At 48.9% G+C, this 23,384-nt stretch overlaps 1 protein-coding gene across 2 annotated transcripts; it reads right to left on the minus strand.

Annotated features, from left to right (window-relative positions):
• Window positions 1-5,749: 5,749 nt before the first annotated feature.
• On the minus strand, window positions 5,750-20,975 carry Tpm4 (tropomyosin 4). Of its 2 annotated transcripts, none has more exons than XM_087587476.1 (8): window positions 19,038-19,372; window positions 17,712-17,845; window positions 14,078-14,195; window positions 13,001-13,071; window positions 11,270-11,345; window positions 10,732-10,794; window positions 10,585-10,654; window positions 5,750-7,177 (listed from the first exon to the last, which is right to left on the minus strand). In XM_087587476.1, the coding sequence occupies exons 3-8, from the start codon at window positions 14,189-14,191 to the stop codon at window positions 7,095-7,097; spliced, it is 477 nt and encodes a 158-aa protein (XP_087443602.1). In that variant the 5' UTR covers window positions 14,192-14,195; window positions 17,712-17,845; window positions 19,038-19,372; the 3' UTR covers window positions 5,750-7,094. The 2 variants fall into 2 exon arrangements, with proteins under 2 accessions (XP_087443602.1, NP_036810.1); NM_012678.2 differs by lacking the exon at window positions 19,038-19,372 and adding an exon at window positions 20,821-20,975 and having other exon boundaries at window positions 6,970-7,177.
• Window positions 20,976-23,384: the final 2,409 nt, after the last annotated feature.

A 23,384-nucleotide genomic window follows, 5' to 3' on the forward strand; every position in this document is an offset into this window, starting at 1 on the left:
ATGGTGTTAATGACTCTTCTAATCCATCTCAGTATCCCCCTGGAAGCCCAAATTAAAAACCGTTCACTATGTAAGATGACAATACACAGCTCAATAGGATGACAGACAAAAAGCCAGTTGCCAGAGAAGGATGGAAGCTCTTTTCTACCTGTAACAAATACTGTGTACAAAAAAAAGGCCACCATGAACAAATATTGAAGCACCTGGTCATGAATCTTGTAGCTTAGTGCTTTTTTTTTTTCCCACAGTCTCTCCCTCCCAACCCCCCAGAGTTGAGGACTGAACCCAGGGCCTTGCACTTGCTAGGCAAGCACTCTACCACTGAGCTAAATCCCCAACCCCTAGCTTAGTGCTTTTGAGGGGATGACTGTTCTCTGCTTACAAGCCCACACTCATTCTCAAGAGCACTATCACTCTTTTTTAAGATTTATTTATTTTATGTATGAGTATATATGAGTACACTGTGTTCATGCACACCAGAAGAGGGCATCAGATCCTATCACAAATGGTTATGAGTCACCATGTGGTTGCTGGTACTTGAACTCAGGAGCTCTGGAAGATGAGCCAGTGCTCCTAACTGCTGAGCCATCTCTCCAGCCCAAACACTTAATTCTTTTGTAATAAACTCTCTAGTTTTACTAACTTACCGCATGTCCCTCATACAATCCTTTTTTCTGGCCTACAAGAGCCTGGAAACCTCAGCAGGTACCCCTGGGGTGCAGATGGGTACCCATAAGAACAAAGAGGCTTTGTGCATGCCAGGCAAGTGCTTTGATGCTGAGCGTCAGACCAGCACTGGGTACTGGCTAGGATTTGTGTGTTACAGCTCTGAGGGAAAGGCTCCCCAATGAACGTGTTACTGCTCTGCTTTGGCTAGGGAATATTTCCCCAGCTCTGAAGGGAAAAGTGTCCTGGCAGTTGGGAGCCATGGGATACTGCAGAATCACTCTGCACACTAAACCTCACACACGAGATATATTGGGAGGAAAGAACCCTGAAGGGTGGCTGCCTCTGCTCTGGAGAGAAACAGCAAAGAACTGAGCAGAATATAGGGTTTATATGGTTTTGGGTGCTTTACAGGGTGGAACTTTCTAGGGTGGGGATTGGTGGATTTTCAAGTCCAGAGCTTGGGGTTTTTTACACAGTAGAGGGCTTGGGGGTTAGTGCCTGGGTCCAGCTGTTAAGGCAGCTTGAGTGTTCTCTCGGTGGAACCTGGTGGTTGGAGGTCCTTAGGGAGGGGCTTCAAATTTCATCTATGGTTTCCTGTTTCTCAGAGGTAGTTTTAGATAGTAACTTTTAGGTTACCCTGGAGTATTAGAAAGACAGAGCTTCACCTAAGGACATGCAGGAAGCTGGACGCTGCCTTTCCTCCTTTCAGTTTTATTTAGCTTATTGTCTTCATCTCTGCTTGGGAAGTTTCCATCAGAACTGGTGCCCACTTTCTAGGCCTCAGCATCTGTGGTAGTTGTTTCTCTTGCCTGCCTCTGAAAGTTCCTTTCTCTTAGTACTCTCTTCATGTGAGAGAGTTGCCTCTCTCTTGAGTCATCTCCACCACTGCAGACATCTGTCTTCAGACACACCAGAAGAGGGCGTTGGATCCCGTTACAGATGGTTGTGAGCCACCATGTGGTTGCTGTGATTAAGCTCAGGGCCTCTGGAAGAGCAGTCAGTGCTCTTAACCACTGAGCCATCTCTCCAGCCCCACTGCAGACATCTGTAGATTCTTGTTTGAAGTTCAATGTTGGTGTTCTGCCAGATTTTTTCCATCTGATTGTCACTTTGTGGATGATTTTTCCTGTGGTTTTTTAACATCTTCATGGTGATAATTCTCAATTTCTCATCCAGGGGTAAATGAGATGGCTCTGTGGATTAAAGGTGCTTGCCACCAAATGTAACTGTAATACCCAAAATTCACCTGTAAACACCTCCTGCCCAAGGAACAGGTAACTTCCTGTGGAATGCTAGGAGTTGTAATTCATTGGAAAGTATGGTAGCCTATAGTTTTGTCTCTATAAGCCCCAAGCAACACGTGGCTGCGGCCCTTCTCAGCTGGGAAATTCCTGGGAATGATCCTGATCCAAGTCCATCTTTTGGTCAGTATTTAATATTTAATAAAGCTTGCTTCAAATTTGACATAAAGTGGTGGAATTGGTTTTCTCTGGTGGATCTCAGGATTAGCAGTGACAACTTGAATTAGTTTCTTAAGCTCTGTGTGGTGAGGATTCAAGGTAGCCAGTGTGGAAGGGAGGGGAGGGCACAGTGCCAATAATCTGCTTTGATGTTGTGCATCGAGGTCGGCAGGCGGAAACAGGACCCAGAGAAGATAAAGTGGAAGTTTAGTGAGCACACTGTCTCCTCCAGTCAGAACTTCCCTTCCTCATCTATGTGGCCATGCTGACCTGACCCTCACCCTAACCATCACTCAGTATTTTTAGTAAATATACTGAAGAAAAAGAAACCCTAGGTGGTATTCTCTCAGCTGTTTTCTGCCCCCTGTAAACATGCTGATGGCACGCACTACATACCCAGACCTATACACGCACAAAATAAATGAGCAAATAGTGTTAAGCAAATCACCCATCCATTGCCCGTGTTTAATTGCTTTCTGGTCATTATCCACACTAGCTTGTTCTAAATTATAAATGAAACGGAGATAATTTTTGACACTTTTTATTATCTCTCTCATGTCCTAATTCTGTCTATATCTGTCTTTGTGTGTATTACTGTGCATGTGTGTGTTTATGTGTCTGCATTTGTGTGTGTAGGCTAGAGGTTGACTTTGTCAGGTGTCTTCCTCAATCACTCTCCACCTTATGGTTTGAGACAGAATTGCTCACTGAATCTGCAGCTTTCCAGTTAGGCTAACCTGGCTGGGCAGAGAGCTATAGACAGCCTCCTGTCTGCATCTCCCCAGTGCTGGCTTTATAGATGCAGACTGCCATGCCTGGCTTTTTCACATGAATGTTAACGATTGAACTCAGGTACTCATGCTTGCTTAGCAAGCACATTACTGATTATGTCATCCTCCTAGCCCACATCCTGGCTCTTAAAGTCATTTAAATCCATTTCCATTACCGCAGCCACATCATCACACTCTTCCCTGTCCACTTTAGAGTCCACTCTGGTGTGCTCATTCTTAATGGTTACCTAGTATCCTGGGGGACTTAAGACGGGGACAAGTCAGAAAACACTGGACCCTCCTTGTTATTTCAGCCTTTTTAGAGTCTGTCAAAGCTTGCCAAACCTGACTACATTCCAAGTCCTCACCAGGGATACTGGGAAAAGTTTTCAATTAGCAATAGTCACACCTGAGATTAGCCTCATTGGCTCCAATTCTCCCATTGTAGTGTTAAGCTGATACTTTTTGGCCCAAAGGTGACCAAAACTATCTGAGTTTAGTTAGAATTCATCCCAGTGGGATGAAGGAAAAAAACCTACATGAAGCTTTGGTGTGGTAGTATCAGTGTTTGTGTGAGGATTATGCAATTTGAAGACATTTTCTTTACCATTCAAGCTCCAACAGTGTCCAGTTGGACTAGAGAAACTTAATTATATTTGGTTTAAAATGTTTTGCACTTTGCATTAATGTTTCGATAGCTTTTGTTTCTCTTTTGGGATGGGATCTTAAAGAAGAGAGTTTTATCTCTGGCTGGCCTGGAACTTAGATCTGCCTGCCCTTTACTTCCTGAGTGCTGGGACTGAGGGTATGTACAACCCCACTTGATTCTCTTTTGGAGCCAAGTTCTCCAGCCTAGGCTAGCTTGCAACACTAATGGAAAAACTACTCATTTTCTTCAATCCCTTATCTGCCTCTTAAAGTTAAGATTTTGAAGCACAACACTAAGGCAACTGCGGTAGTGAAACCGTCGTGATAAACAGGGTCTTGCTCTATGTCCTTATCGCACAGCCAAACAGGAAGAGCCACTTCCTCTTTATAACAACTGCCATCCCAGATAGTCATGTGTGGACAGAGGTGCATGCATGCCATGGAGCCCAGAGGACATCTATCTTATGTGTATACCGTATACCTGCTTATCTCTGTGTGTATTATAAGCACAAGTGCCTTTTTGAGGCCAGAAGCTGGATTCTCTGAAACTGGTGTTAGCCAGTTGCAAGCTGCGCAGTGTTGGTGCTGGGAACCAAACCCAGGTTTATGCAGGAGCAGCAAGTGATTTTTGCTGTTGAGCCATCTTTCCGGCACTGAAGACATCCTTTGGGAGTTGGTTCTCATCTTCTACCAAGGCAGGGATCCAATTCTGGTGGTCAGTCTTCCACAGAAAGCATTTTCACCCTGAGCTATTCTGCCAGGTCCTATCCTGGTTCAGTGATATTTACTCACCTTGCCTTCCTGCCTCTAAAACCAACCAGCCATAGTATTTTTGGAAATAGATGTTAATCAGTTTCCTGATACTGCTTTTACTTACATTTCTGATCAGTTTAAGTTTGGATCATGTGGATCCAGCCTCCCTTTCACTCTTCTATTTTCTGCTTGGCTTGTATGTGCAACACAGGAAAAACCTGATCCCAACAGGCCTTAGATTTCTCCTAACTACAACAGCATAAACCTTTCTACCATCTCAGTGGTTCTCAACCTTCCCAATGTTGTGACCCCCAACCATAAAATTATTTTCATTGCTACTACATAGCTAATTTTGCTATTATGAATTGTAATGTAAATGTCTGATATACAACCTCTGTGAGGGGCTGGGGATTTAGCTCAGTGGTAGAGCGCTTGCCTAGCAAGCACAAGGCCCTGGGTTCGGTCCCCAGCTCCGAAAAAAAGAAAAGAAAAAAAAAAAAAAAAGAATCAAACAACCTCTGTGAAAGGGTTGTTTAACCCCAAAGGTTACCATTCATTGAGAACCACTGTATCGTCTATTAGACTCCTTCCCATTTGGCTCAGTCCAGCTTAGGAAGGGCTAGAATTCACAAGGGGCCAGACATTCTACGTAGCAGAGGCCATGTGCTCCCACCTGAAGTACGGAGATTGCTATCATGAAGTCACCGTGTAAGGCAAAAGGAAGCTACTCACTGAGCTTGTAGCACAGTCACCTTTACAGTCTACATTTGTTGAACCAAAGTTGTTCAGACAGTAGCTAGGTGTTAATAGAGGAGGGGCTTGGGGGCCCCATCCTGCAGAACTATTTTGATGATCGATTTAGAAAAAGGGAGGGGGGTAGTCACTGCTTTCAGTTGTGTACCTGCCAGTTGAATCCTGCCAGGCTCCTGTGAATGTCCCAAACTCACAGTCACAGACAGCCATATTTAACTAAATGTAGAGCGAAGCAAAACCAAAATGAGAGGCTGTTATGGATGGAGGTAGGATAAACAGGGATGGGTAAAGAGATGAGAATGTGGACTGGAGAGATGGCTCAGCGGTTAAGAGCACCTGACTACTCTTCCAGAGGTCCTGAGTTCAATTCCCAGCAACCACATGGTGGCTCACAACCATCTATAATGGGATCCGATGCCCCCTTCTGGTGTATCTGAAGACAGCTACAGTGTACTTATATATAATAAATGAATTGGGGTTGGGGATTTAGTTCAGTGGTAGAGCGCTTGCCTAGGAAGCGCAAGGCCCTGGGTTCGGTCCCCAGCTCCGAAAAAAAGAACCAAAAAAAAAAAAAAAAACCACAAAGATATAATAAATGAATCTTAAAAAAAAAAGATGAGAATGTGTATGCATAATAACCAGAATGTATCATATATACCTACAAAATTGTCAACTAAACGAGTAAACCCACACACATTATTTATGCAAAAATTTATTTGACCAAAATGTAGAAAAAGTGATACCATTACGTATGATACAATCGCAAGAATCTAAAGAACAGAGTAGATTTTATCAGTTGCACAGTTTGCTAAAAGTTCATCTCCCTGGTAGTGTGATGCTTAATAAATAGGAGTGAGGGGCAGGGTTCAGATAAGCTAGAAGCAGGTGACTCTCCGTCAGCACTGTAAACTCGAGGTGGCCCCACACTGCTGGGGAATGTGGAATGTTTCAGTGAGATGTTAACTGAAAAAGCAAAACTACAAAGCCAAAAAATATGTGCAGCCTCTAGAGCGCTCCACGTCCAGTTCAGTCAGGAGTTCTCGGTCTTTATTAGTGTCATTCCCAAAGGAATTCAAGTCTCAGCAAACTCAAGCTCCCATTTCTTGTTCCCTGAACAATGGAGATGAAGTTAAGCCAATTTCTTTTTCTATCACTACTTTGCGGCTGGAGAGACCCTTTGTTGCCTAACCCTTGGCATCAATGTTCTGATGGCTGGCAACCTTTATATTATTTGAGACAGAGTCTCGCTGTGTAGCGCTGGTACCTGGCTTTGCTAGCAGTCTTGATCCAGACAGGACTGATGTGAAAAGGGTTGGACTCTGCCATATTCCCTGCTGAGCGTATGGTTAGACCACAGCAGAGAAGTCCTGGAATAAGACACTTGCTCCTCAGAGGACAGTTCTGGAGTGAAGGGAGTGTGTACATGGAACAGTATTAAAGCTCGATCGGAAGGCACATGGGCAGCAGTGATCACCCCAGCATTCTCACCTGGGAAGCTGAAGTAAATAAATCTGTTCTCCACGGCGGAGTGTGGAACAGACTCAGTAAGATCGGGCCAATCTACTTGTGCTTTATGACTTCCCATAGACGGTTTTTAATTTTTGCTCTGGGTGGAAAATTTCTACATTTTTCTTGCAACAACCCCTAGCCTCACAAACTTCCCCAGCAGCGACCAGCTACGATTAGATACTTGAGCCTGTGTTTCAAGGTGTGGGGCTGACTACTTCCCGAGAACCAAATGCCCTCAGCCTTAAGCAGCTATACGCAGTGTGAAATTCCCTGCCCATTTTAGGAATAAATGCAATTTAAGAATAAGAATAGCCAAAGAAGCTGGTGCCATTTGAATGGAAAAGGAAGGATTAAACTTAACTGGTGCTCAAAGCTTGTCTAACACAGAATGTTTGGTCATGAATTCATTTTCTGCTTGGCCTTTCCAGCAAGGTGGAGACATGGTAGTAAGCGGAACTTCTTATAAGAGAGGAAGACAGGGTGCACTCTCTGGAGTGGAGTTGGTATCAAGACAGGACTCTTCTGGTTTGGTTTATATACAGTTAAGTTCGTTTAGTGTCTGGTCCAGTGTCTGATGCAAGCCCACGTTCTCTTCTTTGGCCTGGGCAAGTTTTTCTGGTAAAGATTAAGACAGAGGAAAAATGAATTAATAAGCATCTTTGTTAAGGGAAGGGAAACTGGTCAGCTCAAGCTGTGACAGTGAAAGACACAGCTAAGAATCTCACAGAATACCACAGAGTAATAGGGATCAAAGAGCAAACAAGACAGTATGGGACATTAGGCTGGGAGTGCTGGTGCATTATCTGAATCCCAGCACTCAGGAGGCAGGCGACCAGCCTGGTCTACCCAGCAAGTTCCAGGCTAGCCAGAGCTATGATCTCACCAGATCATGTCTCAAAAACAAAAACAAAACAAGTGTCCAGAAAAAGCCTGGCTTTGTGATGCATACTAGACAACCCAGCCTGGAAGGAGGCAGGAGGATCAGGAGGCAGAGGCCGCCCTGGGCTACAGTCAATTCGAGGCCAACCTGGGCTGTATGTGACAATACCACCCCAAACCCAAAGAAAAATACCGGATCTGGCTTCTCATCAAGAAAAGGCACTTGCTGCCAGGACTGATAATCAGTTTTATTCCTGGGATTCACGTAGTGGGAAGAGAACAGACTCCTACAACCAGTTTCTGACCTCCACACATGAACCATGGCACTGTGCACCTCGCCAACAAGCAAACTACAAATAAAATTTTAACATCTCAAATGTCGCATAAAATGCAATATACAAACTAAACTTTCCTGCCTTGGTAAAACTCAACTTACTGTGCTGTGTTTTCCTTCCCAAATAAATTCAGCCGTCCACGAGCCAGAGAGAGCACTAGGACTGAAGCCCTAAGGTGCATCACTGGAGTCATTTAACCTTTCTAGGTCTTATGTCTGCCCCTCTATGAGGTGGGGAGAGCACCACCAGTGTGTGCGAGTGACAGATGCCTTATGAGAACTGAGACATGCTTCAGAATTCAGGAGGTGCTGTGCTTTGCTCCCAGATACAGACGGCTTAGTGCATCTGTTAGGAAAGTGTAAATCCTACAACCCGTTTCCCTTTGGAGTACCTGGGGCAGCTACTGTAATTCCAGGCATACAGTGTTTACTCTCAGGGTGCCCCTGGCAACCCAGGCAAATCCCAGGTAAATAACACAAGACTGCAACCTAGGACAGCAGGAAAACTATTCCATAACTGTGTTGATTAAGAGGAAAATAAAAGGGCAGTTTGTGAGATGGCCCATCAGGTCAAGAGCCTGAAGACCTGAGTTCCATCCCCAGGACCCACATGGTGGAAGGAGAGACTTGATCCCTTTGAGTTGTCCTACATCTGTCCCCACATGTGTGCACGGTGGCATGTGTGTGTTCTACACCACCAAGTAGGTAAATAAATACAATAATTTTAAAAAGCCACGGGGAGCTCTGCATGACTAAGCATGAAGGAAAACTGGTTTACGTGCGTGACAGGGGTCATTAAAGTTCTGGAAGAAAGCAAACGGCTTCCTAAACTGTGATAAGATCAACCTGGAAATTTTCAGAAAGAAAAACAGCTTAGACTGCAGAAGACGGCAGTCTCTACAGCAATAGGAGCCTTCATGGTACAAACTACTGTGACCTAGCTGTGTGAAGACTTACTACCTGGATGCTCTTGTGAGCCAGCTGTCCATGTTCTTAGGCAACTCTCTGGTGACCCAGACTGCACCTTTGTTTTACAGAAAAGCTAAGTGGCATGCTCAGTGTTGCACAGTTCCAGTAGTGGAGGTGAGCTGCAACCCAGGTCTGGCCTGGCCTCTCTAGCAAGTTTTGTTAATTAAGTGAGATGAAAGGGCCTCACCCCAACCCCCAAAGTTCTCCCTGTCCTTGAGACCCTCAACACAGCTCAGTTAGACAACAAGAAGGGACTGAACTCTTGTAGGGCTCCAGTAGAATTATTAGACAGATAGGAAGGGATATTTCAAAGGGTGGAGGCTATTCGTGTCTGGAAATTTCTCAGGGAAATACTGAGCAAACAATGAAAGTTTGAGCAAGGCCAGTGATCTGTCCCAGGGCTTATGCAAAGCAAGGTGTATGGGGGGTAGGGTTTAAAAAATGCCCACCCACTCATCCCCAGTGTTTCCGCATGGCATTGCCCTCTGTAGACCAGGCTGTTCTTGAACTCAGATCCGCCTGCCCCTGCTTCCCAAGTTGGCATTAAAGGCATGTACAACCACTGCCCAGCTTACAAAATGGGTTAGGGTAAATGTCACATAAGAGTGCAAGCAACCACTGGAATTCATAGCCTGGACCCCAATCAAGGGCTGACTCAATTTCAGACACTCTCCATTAAGAAACAATGACTGGGGGTTGGGGATTTAGCTCAGTGGTAGAGCGCTTGCCTAGCAAACCCAAGGCCCTGGGTTCGGTCCCCAGCTCCGAAAAAAAAGAAAAAAAAAAAAAAAAGAAACAATGACTGCACTGCCATCCTGGTGAGCTAGTGTTGTGTTTGAGGAACCATGCTAGATTGTCTCCTTATTTTCAGAAAAGGACCAGTGGGCCTCAGTTTTCTTTTGGTAAAGAGAGTTTAATCTGTGAGGAACAGAGAGCCAACTGCCCACCCCTTTCCAGGCCAGAAGGTGGGTTCCCTGGGGCTCCTAGGCACCAGAGCCAGTTCACCTGGAGATGGCTAGCATCCAAGGTGACGCCCACTGCCCTCAGAGAGAGGTGTCACTGAGAAATGGTTCACATCCTTGCTGATAGCTATTTACCGGAGCTTTTGGGCACTCCGTCTACAGGGTGGTGTCCCCAGGAAAGAGGTTGAAGAAATAGGATGGAGGGTTGAGAATAGACAAACGAGAGTAGTGAGGACACAGTGTGAACCAAGACAAAGTTGAGTGCCACGTCAAACAGGTCTGAGCTTCTGAACAGGAGTAGCCTAGATGAGCCCTTGAAATAATGGGGAGATGGGCGTGGTGGCACATACTTTTAATCCCAGCATATGGGAGGCAGAGGCAAGCCTGGCCTGGTTCACACTCTTAAGACCCGTCTCAAGATAAATAACCCCACTGCCATCTCCCCGGGGCCAAGATGGCTTCTGAGAGCTTAATCACCCTGCCATAGGTCATCCTTCGGAATGGAGCATTTTCCCTTATATGGACAAAGATGTAAAGAATGAGTCTCCCTTCCTGGATGAGACAGCCTGGAGGATCCCAGCCCTAAGTGTCTGGAATTTCCATGCTCTATCATGAAGAGTAACACAGTCACTTCAGGAAATGCTGAGTTGTGTTCCCTGGGGAACTGAGGTCCTGCAGCCTCCTTTTTTCTCTTTCCTCACACTAAGATAAGCCCTGCCTCTGGGAGAGAGGCCAGCAAGAACTGGAGGCATTTAAAATATGCAAGGCATCTCTGTGAGAATTCTGAAGACCTCACTCTGGAAACAAAGCACAGCTCTGTCCCTCCACAGACCTCCTCACTCAACTTTCATGTCACTTAGGAAAATGGAGATTCCTACCTTCCAGGTCATCGATTGTCTTCTCCAGTTTAGAAACTGTCCTTTCCGCAAACTCAGCTCGGGTCTCAGCCTAGGGAAGGGAAGAGTCACTACCCTGTTTTAGATTAGCTCCCGAAAATGTGGGTGCAGCTGGGTGCGGTCGCTCACCTCTTTCAGTTTGTCAGACAGAAGCTTGATTTCTTCTTCATATTTATCCTCCTTTTCAGAGTACTATAGGAAAGAAAGCCCAAAAGGCGGTTCTTAAAAGAGGGAAAGAGGCTAGAGATAGGTTAAGGGCTCTTGTTGCTTTTACGGAGGGCTGGGGTTCAGGACCCAGTACCCACATAGAGGCTCACAACCATTTGTAAGTTCGGTGCCAGGGGATCTGACACCCTGCCCTGCAGTGCAGACATACATGCACTTACACACATGAAATAAATACTTCAGGAAAGGAAGGAACTGGGGAGATGGTTCAGGGAGTGAAGCATTTGCCTGGCAGCGAGGACCCCAGCATCCGCATAAAAGCTGGATGGGCGTGGCGCCCTCTGTGGTGATGGAATAAGCTGGCTAACTAGACGAGATGAGCTTCAGGTGAGAGACTCAGCCTCAGTACTATTCCCATTGACAAAGGCCTGCACACCAATACCCTGGGACACGCCAGGTCACCTGGACAGAACAAAATGTACTAAGTTTCCCTGCATCCCACCTTTTCAGAAGCAGCCTCCAGTGATTTCAGATTGTTAGTTACGTTCTTGAGCTCCTCTTCCAGGTCGCTACTCTTTCTGCACCAAAGCAGAAAAGATTTGCGGTCATGGAGGCAATTCCCTTCCAGCAAGTCCACCCCCCCCAACCCCCACGGCTGGGAGCTTATCCTACCCTCTCCTGCAGGGCACAGGCAGAATCAGGGCAGGAGGGCATTTGGAGGGTTTGCAAAGCAACCTGGGCATCTGCCAGGGATGAGGCAACAGGGACTTGTGAAATCTGTGACTGGCTGGGTTTTCTCAGGAAGGTGTGCAAATAGACAATGGTGGGAGGTGGGAGGTGGGAAGTGGCATTCAGAGTTCACAGGACACTCCAGGAAGCAAGCCTAGAATGCATCTGTGAAACCAGGGTGCTCCCAGCCTTCCGGGCTCTCTGTGGAGCTGAATCCTTGGTCCAAGGCCAAGGAGGAGGAGTGTTTTGTCTGTTGGGACCTGTGACATTCTAGCTGAGTTGTCTCCACCGGAATGTGTCAGGTACCAATAGCAATATCAGAAGCCACGCCCTGAAATACTTGTGGAATATCTGCCACCTACGGACAGCATTCTGTGAGGACCAAATGGCCTGGCTTGATGTGCAAAGTGGAGGCAGGAAGGAGGATCCCAAGTTCCAGGCCAGCTTGGCTATACAGAAAAACTCTGTCTTAAAAATTTCAAAACAGTGCTTGCCTAACAAGCGCAAGGCCCTGGGTTCGGTCCCCAGCTCCGAAAAAAAGAAAAAAGAAAAAAAAAAATTTTCAAAACAGCCGACAAGGAACAGTGAGAAAATGTGAGGCGGTGGAAGAACATGGGCAGCTTGCAAGTGGGCAGCAGGGCTGTGAAACGCCATCTTCTGCACGGGACAGGGCTAGTGACTGCCTACACAAGACCTGCAGGGGATGGGGCCTGTCAACATTCCATCACGGAGGAGGGATGGGCTCAGGCGGGCTACCCTCCCCAGGTAGCTATCAGCAGTTAATGGTCTCTGGGGGAGGAGGAGACACATTTCTCACTGGTATAACTTCTCAGCAAGTCGCCTTGCTCGGTAAATAACCCCTATTCGTGCTCATGCTAATCATAGATACACTGCAGAGGGTCTCACAAGAAATCAAACTTAGGAGGTGAGGAAAAGGGGGTTGGTGGGAGGTTGTTAAAAGAGGGTGTGTTGTAATTATGGTATGATGTGTGTGTGTTTATAAATCTATGAATAAAATTGGGAAAAACAAAAATTAAAAAAACTCAGTGTGGTAGTGCATGAGTCAGAGACAAGAAGACCAGGCATTCCAGGCCATGAGACCCTGTCTCAAAGAAACAAAAAGCAAAACAAAGAAACAAAACAAAACAACAACAAAGAAAGAAAGAAAGAAAGAAAGAAAGGAAAGAAAGAAGGAAGGAAGGAAGGCCCAGCAGTAGGCTTTGCTGGGAGAAGGAAACTTGGGGCCTCTATGCTGTCCTGGGGTCTCAACTGCACAGTATCTTGGTGGGAAAACGATGCAGGAAAGCTTCCCTTGTTAGTAAGAATCAGCAGCAGCAGCTGTTCTGTCAGCCAATGACCAAAGGGTGGGTGAGCCCTGAACTCTGAATGCTGAAACTCTTGAGCCTCAGAGGCCCCAGCCACAAGCAGTTCCCAGCCAGCACAGCCCACTACCCGTCCTCTGCCTAGAGCCAGATGAGCAGCTCAGGCCCGTTCTGCCACTTACAGTTCAGACACCTCCGCCCGCTCCTCTGCTCTCTCCAGCTCACCCTCCAGGATGACCAACTTACGAGCAACCTGAAAGTCAGAAGAACCAACTGAGACCCATGCCCACTACCATCCATCCCTACAGACGCTGGTCCCTCCAAATCCAAGAGCTCCGGAGTCCGCAAGAGATGGAACATCCCAGGTCCCACAGTGAGGCAGGGGAGGAAAAGGTCGAGCTGAGCCACCTGGGCACAGAGGGAAGAAGTACAAGAGCCCGTTGTGGTGGGGACACATGTCCTTCTGTTTGGGAGGCCCGGTCTCAAAACCAAAACAAAACTAGGCACGGTGACCTCTAATTCCAGCACTTGGGAGGCAGAGGCAGGAGAATTAGGAATTAAAGGTTACCCCGGGCTGTATAAAAGGGATCATGAAGCCACCCTGAGATACCTCAGACCCTTTCTTCAAAAACAAAATTCAGCCAGCTTGTTCATGGCTGTAATCCCAGCACTTTGGAGATGGAGGCAAGAGTCAGGGGTTCAAGGCCATCCTTGCATAATTTCCTACACAGGGAGGACAGCCTGGATTACAGTAGAACCTTTCTCAGAAAAAAAACCAAAACAAATATATATTGGAAAACCAAAAACAAGACAGTCAGGCATAGTGGTTCACACCTATAATCCTAGCGTTTGGAAAGCTGAGGCAGTGGACAGTCAAGAGATCATGGCTAGCCTGGGCAACAGAAATTCTAGGCCAGCCTGAGCTAGTGGAGATTCTATGTCCATGAAGATTTAAAAAAAAAAAAAAAAGGACAACAGAGTCAGCCTGGCAATCGTGACCCTCAGCTTATCCCAGCTGGTCTGCGTCCAGCTTACGGGACAAGCGGAATGAGCTGATCGCTTGGTCTCCAGCAGCTCGGACAAGTGACCACTGTACTTTTGTTTGGTACCCATCAAGACAGTTTCCCAGCCAAGTGGCTGGGTCTGGAAACACAGATGTTCCCACAGAGGTAATCGTCTTGAGTGTGGGCTTCCGATGGGCTCCTATCGGCAGCACCATTTCCTCACACTTCCTGCGGCTATCCCATAGGCCAACTCACCTCCTCATACTTCCGGTCAGCCTCCTCAGCGATGTGCTTGGCTTCTTTGAGCTGCATCTCCTGGATCTCCATCTTCTCCTCGTCTTTCATGGCTCGGTTCTCTATCACCTTCATGCCTCTGCAAGTGGGGTAGGGTGGGGTATCACGGCAAGGTCCTCAAATGCGCCCACCCAGCACCCAGGGAAGGACAAAGACCTATGGTCAACTTCTGTATTCATTTCATTGAGGAGCCGTCTGGACGAACTTCAGAGCCTCCGCTCCAGCCTGTGGTATCTTTGACAGGTCTCTCATTGAACCTGAAGCCTGCTGTTCCCCGTAGACCGTAGACCGGCTGGTCATGGAACCCCAGGGACCCTTTGGTTTCAGCCTCTCCAGCACCGGGACTGCAGGCCCCCTGCCATGCATAGCTTTTTATGCGAAGTCGGCAGGAATACTAACTCAGGCTCCTGCAGCAAGAACTTAACCCAGAGAGCAATCTCCCCAGCCACATAGGGTCTTTTTGAGACTGGTCTCAAACTCACTCTGCAGTGAACTCCTGATCCTCCTGCCTCTTCCCCCTCAGTGCTGGAGTGATAGACTTGTGTGGTATTGAGCATTGAACCCAGCTTTGTGGATGCCAGGCAAGCATTCTTATCAACTGAGCTTCACTCCTACCCACCCCCACAACCCGTTTTTTAGGTCTTAGAAGACAGGACTTTGCTACTTAGCCCAGGCTACTACACCTCGCTCAGCATTCAGGAGCACTAGATTGACAGGCGTGCATCCCCACCATGACCCATGGACCTCCAGACACTAGCAAATGCGCCAGCTTTTACAATCACACTACTCTGTGGGTCTACTCTCCCCAGTTTACAAATAAAGAAACCGAGGCAGAGAAAGATTAAGGTTACAGAGCTGCTAAGTAGCAGAGCAGGGCTGGCCTCTGAGGGTGCTCCCCCTGTTTTGTCTCCCTCACAGGAAGACAAGCCTGAGGATCAGAGAGTCGAGTCAGTGTGGAATGCGCAGCCACACCTACAGGAAAGCTGAGGAACTGGTGTAGGAGCCAGGGAGAGCAGAGGCTCAGCTGAGGTGAGGAGGGAACTGGAGGAGCCTGGCAGGCGAATGCTGTCATCCCAGCACTGGGGAGACTGAGACAGGCCTTTGAGACCAGGCAAGCCCGAGCTATATAACAGGATCTTGTCTCAATACTAAGAACAACAAGACAGGAAACAATAATGTCGGGGCTGCACTGTGTGGTGAACCCACCTTTAGTCCCGGCCCTCAAGAGTTATAAAGTGAGAATTTGTATTAAAAAACAAAAACAAAGAAAAAAGACACCTCTCCAAACCAACGAGCCAAAACACCACACAGGGGTGAAAGAACACATGGGCAGGATGGGCGGGATGTTTATGCTGGGGGGAAAGGGGAATTACTGGAAGCTTCTAGAGCCAGAACCGAATGGAAACAAAACAGACAACCTGGAGTGCAAAGGCTACAGGAAAGGCAGGCACAGCCTGAGCAGCACAAAGTGCTACAAAATGAAGTAGGGTTTCATCTTTTGGCTTTATTACTAGAGTGAAAGGCCTGCACCACCATGCCTGACTTTCAAAACAACCTTTATGATACCCAGTGCAGTGTGAGTCTGAAGTAAGTTATACCACTAAGGCCTACCCACAACCTGAACCTGTGAGCACAGTCCCAGGACAGACAGAGAATTCCTTGTGTGGCAGGCCGCTGTTCAAAGGAGGTCTAGAAACACATGAAATGTCCCTCACACCCCGTACACAAGGGATATAGGATGCATATGAACTCCTTGTTTAGACTCTGATCCCACCTTTAAGATAGATCATTATACCTATGCAAATATCCCCGAATCTGGAGATACCCAGACTCCTAAGTATTTCGTCCCGAGCATGTCAGAGAAGGACACCTATGTTCATCCAGGTCAGAAGGATGTCCTCAGGCAGCCAGAACAGCTTAGCAGCCTCAGAGCAAAGCCTGCTCTGGCAGAGATATATGGATCGGAACAGACAAGGTAATGGGCACCAGAGAGATGGCTGTGGGTCAAGTGATGCCCTGCACAGTACCCCCAAGATACAAAGATAGGAACTAGGCACAAGGCTTGGTGACACACATTATTAAAAGTGTGGAATATGACAAAACACCTGGTTTATTAATTATAATTTTACATTTATTTATTTGTGCACTAATGCATGTACCCCAGCACACTGTGTAGAGGGTGGAAGATGCCTAGAGGGGCTGGACCTCTCCTTCTCCAGTGTGGGTCTCAGGCACTAACTGAACTCGGGCTGTCACAGGTGGCAATAAATGCCCTTACCTACTGAGTAACCTCATGTATGTATATACATACATACATACATACATATACATATATACACACACATATATATATACATATATTGCATACACACACACACACATGCACAATACATATATGTATATATGTATGCTATGCAGGTATTTGCTGTCGAGCGACATCCCAGTCCCTAGTTGCTGTCTAGTGCCTGGTTTAGAGTCATAGCAGCACAATTTGAAACCAGTTTTTTGGGAGGAGCCTTCCCTGGGAAACCCTCAGCACTGGGCTGGCCACATTATCTGTGACTGGAGCTTCTGCAGCCACACAGTTTTCCCTCAGCCCCCCAAGCCAAGACATGCCAGAGCCACTCATTCCTGGGGACAGTTGGATAGAGCTCCCCATGGAAGCCCAAACGCTGCACAATGTCACCAGAGCAGCACAGTCAGCTGCAGGCACAGCGATGGCTGGTTATGCATGCGCTGTCCCCAAAATACAGCGGGCACCCAAAAGCTTAGAGCTTGCCACAGCAATGAGAACTGCCATGTAGGGACATGGCAGAGGTCACCCTGCCTCTGTGTCCCTGGTCCTTGGATAAAAGTCTGTCTACACTGCCATGCCTGCCCAGTCTATCTTTACTTCCTCTTCTCTTCACGTCATCTAGAAACTTGATTGCCTGTAGAGTGGGCAAGAGAGGCGCCGGGGCTTCCCCAGAAAGCAACCACACCCCGAGGCCCTAGTCCCAGGCCTGCACATCTCTGTTTTTCTCTATCTGCTGCAAAGTGTCCTTCTAGGCTCTCATAAAGAAAACCAAGCAGGGCCCATGGTGAAGCATCCGTCACCCCAGCATTACATAGTAGATCCTGCCTCAAACAAAATAAAACAGAAAAGGGGACTGGATTAAAAACAAACAGGTCTTCCAATCCCTTCAGCGCCAAGGTCATTAGCACCATTACAAGGTCATTAGTACGATTACAGAATATTTCCCCATCATACATGTCTACGTGCATCTGTGTGTGCATATGGAGTCCAGAGAAGGATGTCAAGTGTCCAGCTCTGTCACTTTCTGTCTCACCCCCTTGAGACAGGATCTCTCACTGAACCTGGAGGTAGGCTGGCAGTCAGCAAACCCGAGTGCTCCTGTGTAACCACACTGGCTTTTCAAGTGGGTGGTGGAGAGTTAAGCAGCACTTAAATACTGAGCCATTAGCCCTCACACACATCTCTTTAAAGTCAGGAAAGGCTTTATGTCGCCCAGGCTGGCCTCAGCACGGAACCCACAGGTATGCTCCACCACATCTGGCTCCGCCCCCAAGTCTTCCACAGGCAGAAGCATCCTACCTCTCACTCTCGTCAGCAGCCTTCTCTGCCTCCTCCAGCTTCTGCAGGGCTGTGGCCAGTCGCTCCTGAGCCCGGTCCAGCTCTTCCTCCACCAGCTGGATGCGACGGTTGAGAGCGGCCGCATCTCCTTCAGCCTGGAAAGTTAGATACACACCCAGATTAAGAAGAGGCAAGCTGGCAAGCAGCCTCCTCCCCACCCCCCAGTAACCCTGAGATCCAGCCACAACCCACCCAGGGACCCAGGCTCAAGGGAACTCATACTCATTTGCATTGGATTTTTAAAATTATTGATCTGTGACACAGGGCCTCGTGCATTGGCCAGACTGGTATCCAACTCCTGGACTCAGGGATCCTGGGGCCTCAGGCTCCCTGGGTGCTGACGCAAGCCGAGGCCCAGTGCCCAGTCACTCTGGGGAACACACACCTGAATGACTAAGAAAACTTGCTGGCCCTGATACTGTTTTATCTTCAAGTCTCACCCACCTTACAGATGGGGACAAGGGGGTTCCCATCAGTGCAGTGGTTCTGTTTAGTGACTTAGTGACCTGTCACCGAGGGGTGGCCACCCTTAAGAAGGATCATGGAAAGTTGGTCACATGGAGACCTAATTAGCAGGGCATGGTGACACACCTATGATCCCAGCTCCAGGAAATTGAAGTCAAAGGACAAAGAGTTCCAGGCCAGCCTGAACTATTATATAGTAAGATCTCTGTCAAAATACCAGAAAGAGGGGGAGCTGGGGAGTAAGCTTAGTGGGTAAAAGCACTTGCTGCCCAGCATAAGGACCTGAGGTTGGATTCCCAGCACGCACATTTTAAAATGTGTGGGTTCGTGAGCTTCATGAGGAGAAACTAGGCTGCCAGCTTCCTTTCAGGGATAACCACTATATGGGGGGCAGCTATAAAACCCAGTGGCCCCTCTCTGCCTCAGTTTATACAGCAGGGGAAGTAAAAGAACAAGACCAGGGTGCCTGTTAATATACAGAGGACCCCCGCCCCAAGTTTGTGATCTGTGTCCATCCTCCCCTAACACCAACACGTGCTGTGTGTCTTGGGTCTGTCTCCTCCCACAATGTGGGTCTTCGGGACTGAACTCAGGTCACCAGCCTTAGTGGCAAGCACCTTTACTGTTAACTTTTGCCATTTTCTAAAAAATGTACCCCATCCTGAACCCATCTGCAGTAGATGGGGAGCTTTGGGTCGTTTTTTTGAGTTATAGTTTCATGAAGCCCAGGTTGGCCTTCAACTACCAAGTCTAACCCTAACTTCTGATTCCCCTGTCTCAACCTCTCTCAAGTGTAGGAATGTACTACCTCATCCAGCTCACCCAGTCCTGGAGAAGGGACCCTCAGGGTGTTGTGCTTACTAAGCAAGCATTCCACCATTCAGTGACAGCGCAGCCTCTAAAGTAGCCTGGGCTGCAGGGGCTCAAGGCCACACCCAATGTAGTAATCACTTCCACAGTCACACTGAGTTTCCTCATTCATGAGTCGGCTCCGAGAAAAGGAAAAGAACTTAAGACTGAAGAGGCACACTTTGAATCTTGGCATATTTTCAACTGTTTAAAAAATCGAAAGAGCTGTCGTCCACAACTATGCATGAACAGAAGCACACACAAGACACACACACACACACACACACACACACACACACACACACACAGTCATCTTGAGCTCCGCCCCTTCCTGCAATCAAAGCCTTCCACGGGCTACAAAGGGTTTCCCTTATAAGGTAAAAGAGGCTTGCGAGCTACTTGTGGCCAAGCAACAGGAAGACGTCGGTTAATCACACAAAAATCTAAATGAAACCAGCTGTTGGGATACAGGCCCAGAAGTCGGCCATACAGACCCCCACCCCACTTCTGATCTGGGTGCTTCTGGCCCAGAATCAACCTGAGGTGTCTTTCTACAACCAAAAGAAGCATGCTCTCCCACACGAACTTTTAAAGAAGCCCCAAAGTTTTACAACCCCCCACCCGCGCGCCACCTCCCACCCCCGCCCCGGCCGCCAAATTCCTCGCTTGGCGGAGTCTCGAAGCCATTTTGGAGATGTCTAGGGTGGGACGGGCATTTGAGAAGCCAGAACAGCTACTGTGCAGAGCTTCCGCCTGGTTCTGAGGCTTCCTCCAGCCGGAGCCGTACTTGAGGGATTCAAGGCTTCCACCCAGACCGGGCTGTCGCCCAGGCAGTCTTGGGAGGAGTCCAGGCGGTGCCTGTGCTGCCAACTCCACCTGGCCTTTCAGTTTCTAGGGTCCCCGCCCTGAGTTCCCACACTCAGGCTTCAGGGAACCTGGGCGATCACAGAACACCCCTCCCTTGGCTGTGAGTCTCCTTCGCTAGCAAATGCCGCTCTACTACTCCAGCTAGGTGCTCTCTGTACCCCGGAACCGTGTGGAATGCCTCTCCGTAGTTTTGTCTTCCCACCCACCTCTAGCGGACTCTTGGGAGACACGAATCGAATGCTTTGTAGGTGCCAGAGCTAGGGTTAGAACCCAGATCCGTCTCTGGCCCCGGGCTTGACCCAAGGATGAAGAGGAGGCGCGGAGGCCCGTTCCTCTTTCCAAACTATTCCTGCACCCGGGTCCCTGGACTCTCAGGGAAGGCGCATAACAGTGGGCGCTCTAGTATCTGCGGTGGACAGGCCCCCTAGTGGGTATTCCCTGGGGCTTGGGGACACAGGGTGGTGGTGGTGGTGCGTATCCTGCAGGCCAGCGTCCGAATTCTCCTACCCCCACCCCGCCCTCAGCGGACACGTCGCGGCCGCACCCTAGGGACACGCCGGGAAAGTTCGGGCGCGAAGGAGCGAGCGCGCGCGCTGCCCCCGCCCCCACCTTGGTCCAGCCGCAGACAATGGGAGCGCGGCATCTGCCCCACCGCTCTGGAGAGCCCCGCGCAGAACCGTTTCCCGCAACTCCCCAGTTCCTGCCCCACCAGCGTACGGGGCTCCGGGTCCACGGATGTGGATGACCAAGGCGGAGGACGGAAGGAGGGGAAGCTGGAAGCGCGCGGAGCTGGGAAGAAAAGAGGGCGCAAGGGAACGCGGCGCAGGCTAGGGAGCGCGCGGGACGAAAGCTGGGATCGGGCGGGGGGTCGCGGGTCCCAGTCTCTCACTTTCTCGCGCCGTTCGCGCTCGCCATCCAGCTCGCGCTGCAGGCCCTGCGCACGGTCCTCTGCGTCGTCCGCCTGCTGCTGCAGGGCCTGGATCTTGCGCTTCACCGCCTCCAGTGAGTTGAGGCCGGCCATAGCTCACTCGCTCCACTGGGCTCAGGCGACAGCTGGGCGGCTGCGCCCGGGCCCGCGAGCCTTGGCCACGCCGGGGCCGCCCCCGCCTCTCCCCGCCCCCCGGCCCTGCTGTCGGGCCGATGAGGTCACCCCGGCCGGCCGCGACGTCAGCACCGGGCGGGGGGTCAGGGGGTGGCTGACGTAGGCATGGCTGGCCGCCTTTGCCCTGCAGGCTCCTCGTCCTCCGGAGCAGCCCGCCCCGCCTGGCCCAGCGGTCGCGCACTTACCTGGGAGGCGTTTTTTTCTCCGCCTGCTCTAGCTTCTTCATGTCTTTCAGGTCCTCGGAGTGCCTGTCCACTTCGTCCTCCTTGTATTTCAATTTCTTCTGGAGGTACATCAGCTGCTCTTGCAATCGGGGACACAGAAGGGAACGAGTCAGCCTAATGGTCTCTTTGCCCACTCTTTGGGAGGCTGAGGCAGAAGGACTGGGAGTTTGAGGTCCTGCAAATGAACACAAAGCCTATATGAGCTGGTGAGATGGCTCCACGGGTAAAGGTGCTTGTCGCCAAGCCTGATGCCCAGAGTCCATTAACCTCACACATGCACCCCCACATTAATGTAGAAAATGAAAGGTCTATATAGAGAAGGTCTCGTTCAGAGGACACAGATTTGTGAAAGTAAAAAGTACATATAGATAAGTATGTATGTATGTATGCGCCCCCACATTAATGTAGAAAGTAAAAGGTTTATATAGACAAGTCCTTGTACAGAGGACTTAAGTTTGATTCCCAGCTCCTGTTCCAGGGGAGCCAACATCCTCTGCTTCCATGACCCCGTAGCACAGGCATGCAGGCAGGCAAAACACCCACTCACATAAAATATAAAAGACACCCCCCCACACACACACACACACAACGGTAAGTGTGCATTACTGAATACAGAGGGATTTTATTCTTCTCTTGACCTAGGGACTGGTTTTTGTTTTTTTTTTTTTTTCTTTTTTCTTTTTTTCGGAGCCTTGAGCTTGCTAGGCAAGCGCTCTACCACTGAGCTAAATCCCCAACCCGGGACTGGTTATTCTTGGACTCACCAAGAGTCCCCACTCTGATGAGGAAGTCAGAACTTTAGTTTGCAACACTACAAATTGGAGTTTGCATTCTCATTTTTCGAATGCAGCTCTCAAGCAATCTCTGTTTAAGCAAAGTGGAGCCTATAGACACTCCCTGAGTTTCGTAGACAGAGACTTTCAGACCAGTGTGCAAGTCCATTTCCTGCTGAGAACCTTCCTTGGCTCCCCACTGCTCTGGTAGTGATACTGAGGAAGGTGTCACCAAAGCACCCTTGAGCCCAGATCCTGCTCCTGTGCCTGGCTTTGTGCAAAGTCCTAGAAGAGACTCACTCTCAGGACCAATTCCCTTCTGAGCTCAGATTTTTCACTCCTCTACCTTTTGCACATTTGTCATGCATCCGTTTTAATTAACGTGTCTTTTAACCTTTCCCAGAATCCAGTGCTGTTTGTTCTGAGAATCACCCCCCCCCCCTTTCCCGTTTGAGGCATCCCATCAGTCTCTCTGAGAACCACTCAGCCATGTGACACCTTCTCGCTGCTAGGGTCGCTCTTGAGTCAACTCCACAGATCTACTGCATCTCCTGCTACCCCTGATGCTGTATGTGGCCTGGAGGAGTACTCAGCCCCCCACCCCCACTTCTGCTGGACCAAGCTTCCTGTCCTCTCTCAGCAGGAAGCACTGAGGGTGGTTGCCTTTCTGTAGATTAACCCCCACCCACCCACCACTTCTCCCAAACACCACAGGACTGGAACCCAGTTCTCAAAATAAATTTGACAGGGACTGCATGCTCACACCACAGATCTCTGAACAATAAATGTTAAGTAAGGTGCTAACCAGCTCTGTGTGTGTGTGTGTGTGTGTGTGTGTGTGTGTGTGTGTGTGTGTGTCCTGTATAGGCAGGTGTGCACACATGCAAATGTCCGCTTGTTTTTCTCCCCTCTTTTTTGACACTGCGTCTCACCATGTGGAACAGGCTGGCCCTAAATTCACAGAGACCTGCTGCCTTTGTCTCTTGACCTGGATTAAAGCTTCCTTTCCTCCCAAAGGGAGTGCCACCTGGGAGGTCCTGAGGCTATGAATGATTGGATGCACTCAGGGCCCAAGCTTAGGGCAGGTGCTCCTTTGTGGAAAGAAATTAAGAGTCCACTCCCCGAGGTGGTAGACAGGTTTAGATGAGCACAGCAGAGAGCTGTCCCAAGGCTACTCTGGACATGGCCCCTGTCTGCCACAGTGATGAACGTGACTGGGCCTACCCCATCATTCCCAGTACTTCAGGATAAAGGGAGGCCTTGACCTCCAGGCACAGAGCCTGGATGGAGTTTTGCTCCCAGCCCCCCTGGTCCCTTTTCTGACCTTAGTTTCCCCATCTACAGAATGGAAACC

This window comes from Rattus norvegicus, chromosome 16, assembly GCF_021556685.1.
Source record: "Rattus norvegicus strain SHRSP/BbbUtx chromosome 16, alternate assembly SHRSP_T2T, whole genome shotgun sequence".
NCBI classification, from domain to species: Eukaryota; Metazoa; Chordata; class Mammalia; order Rodentia; family Muridae; genus Rattus; species Rattus norvegicus.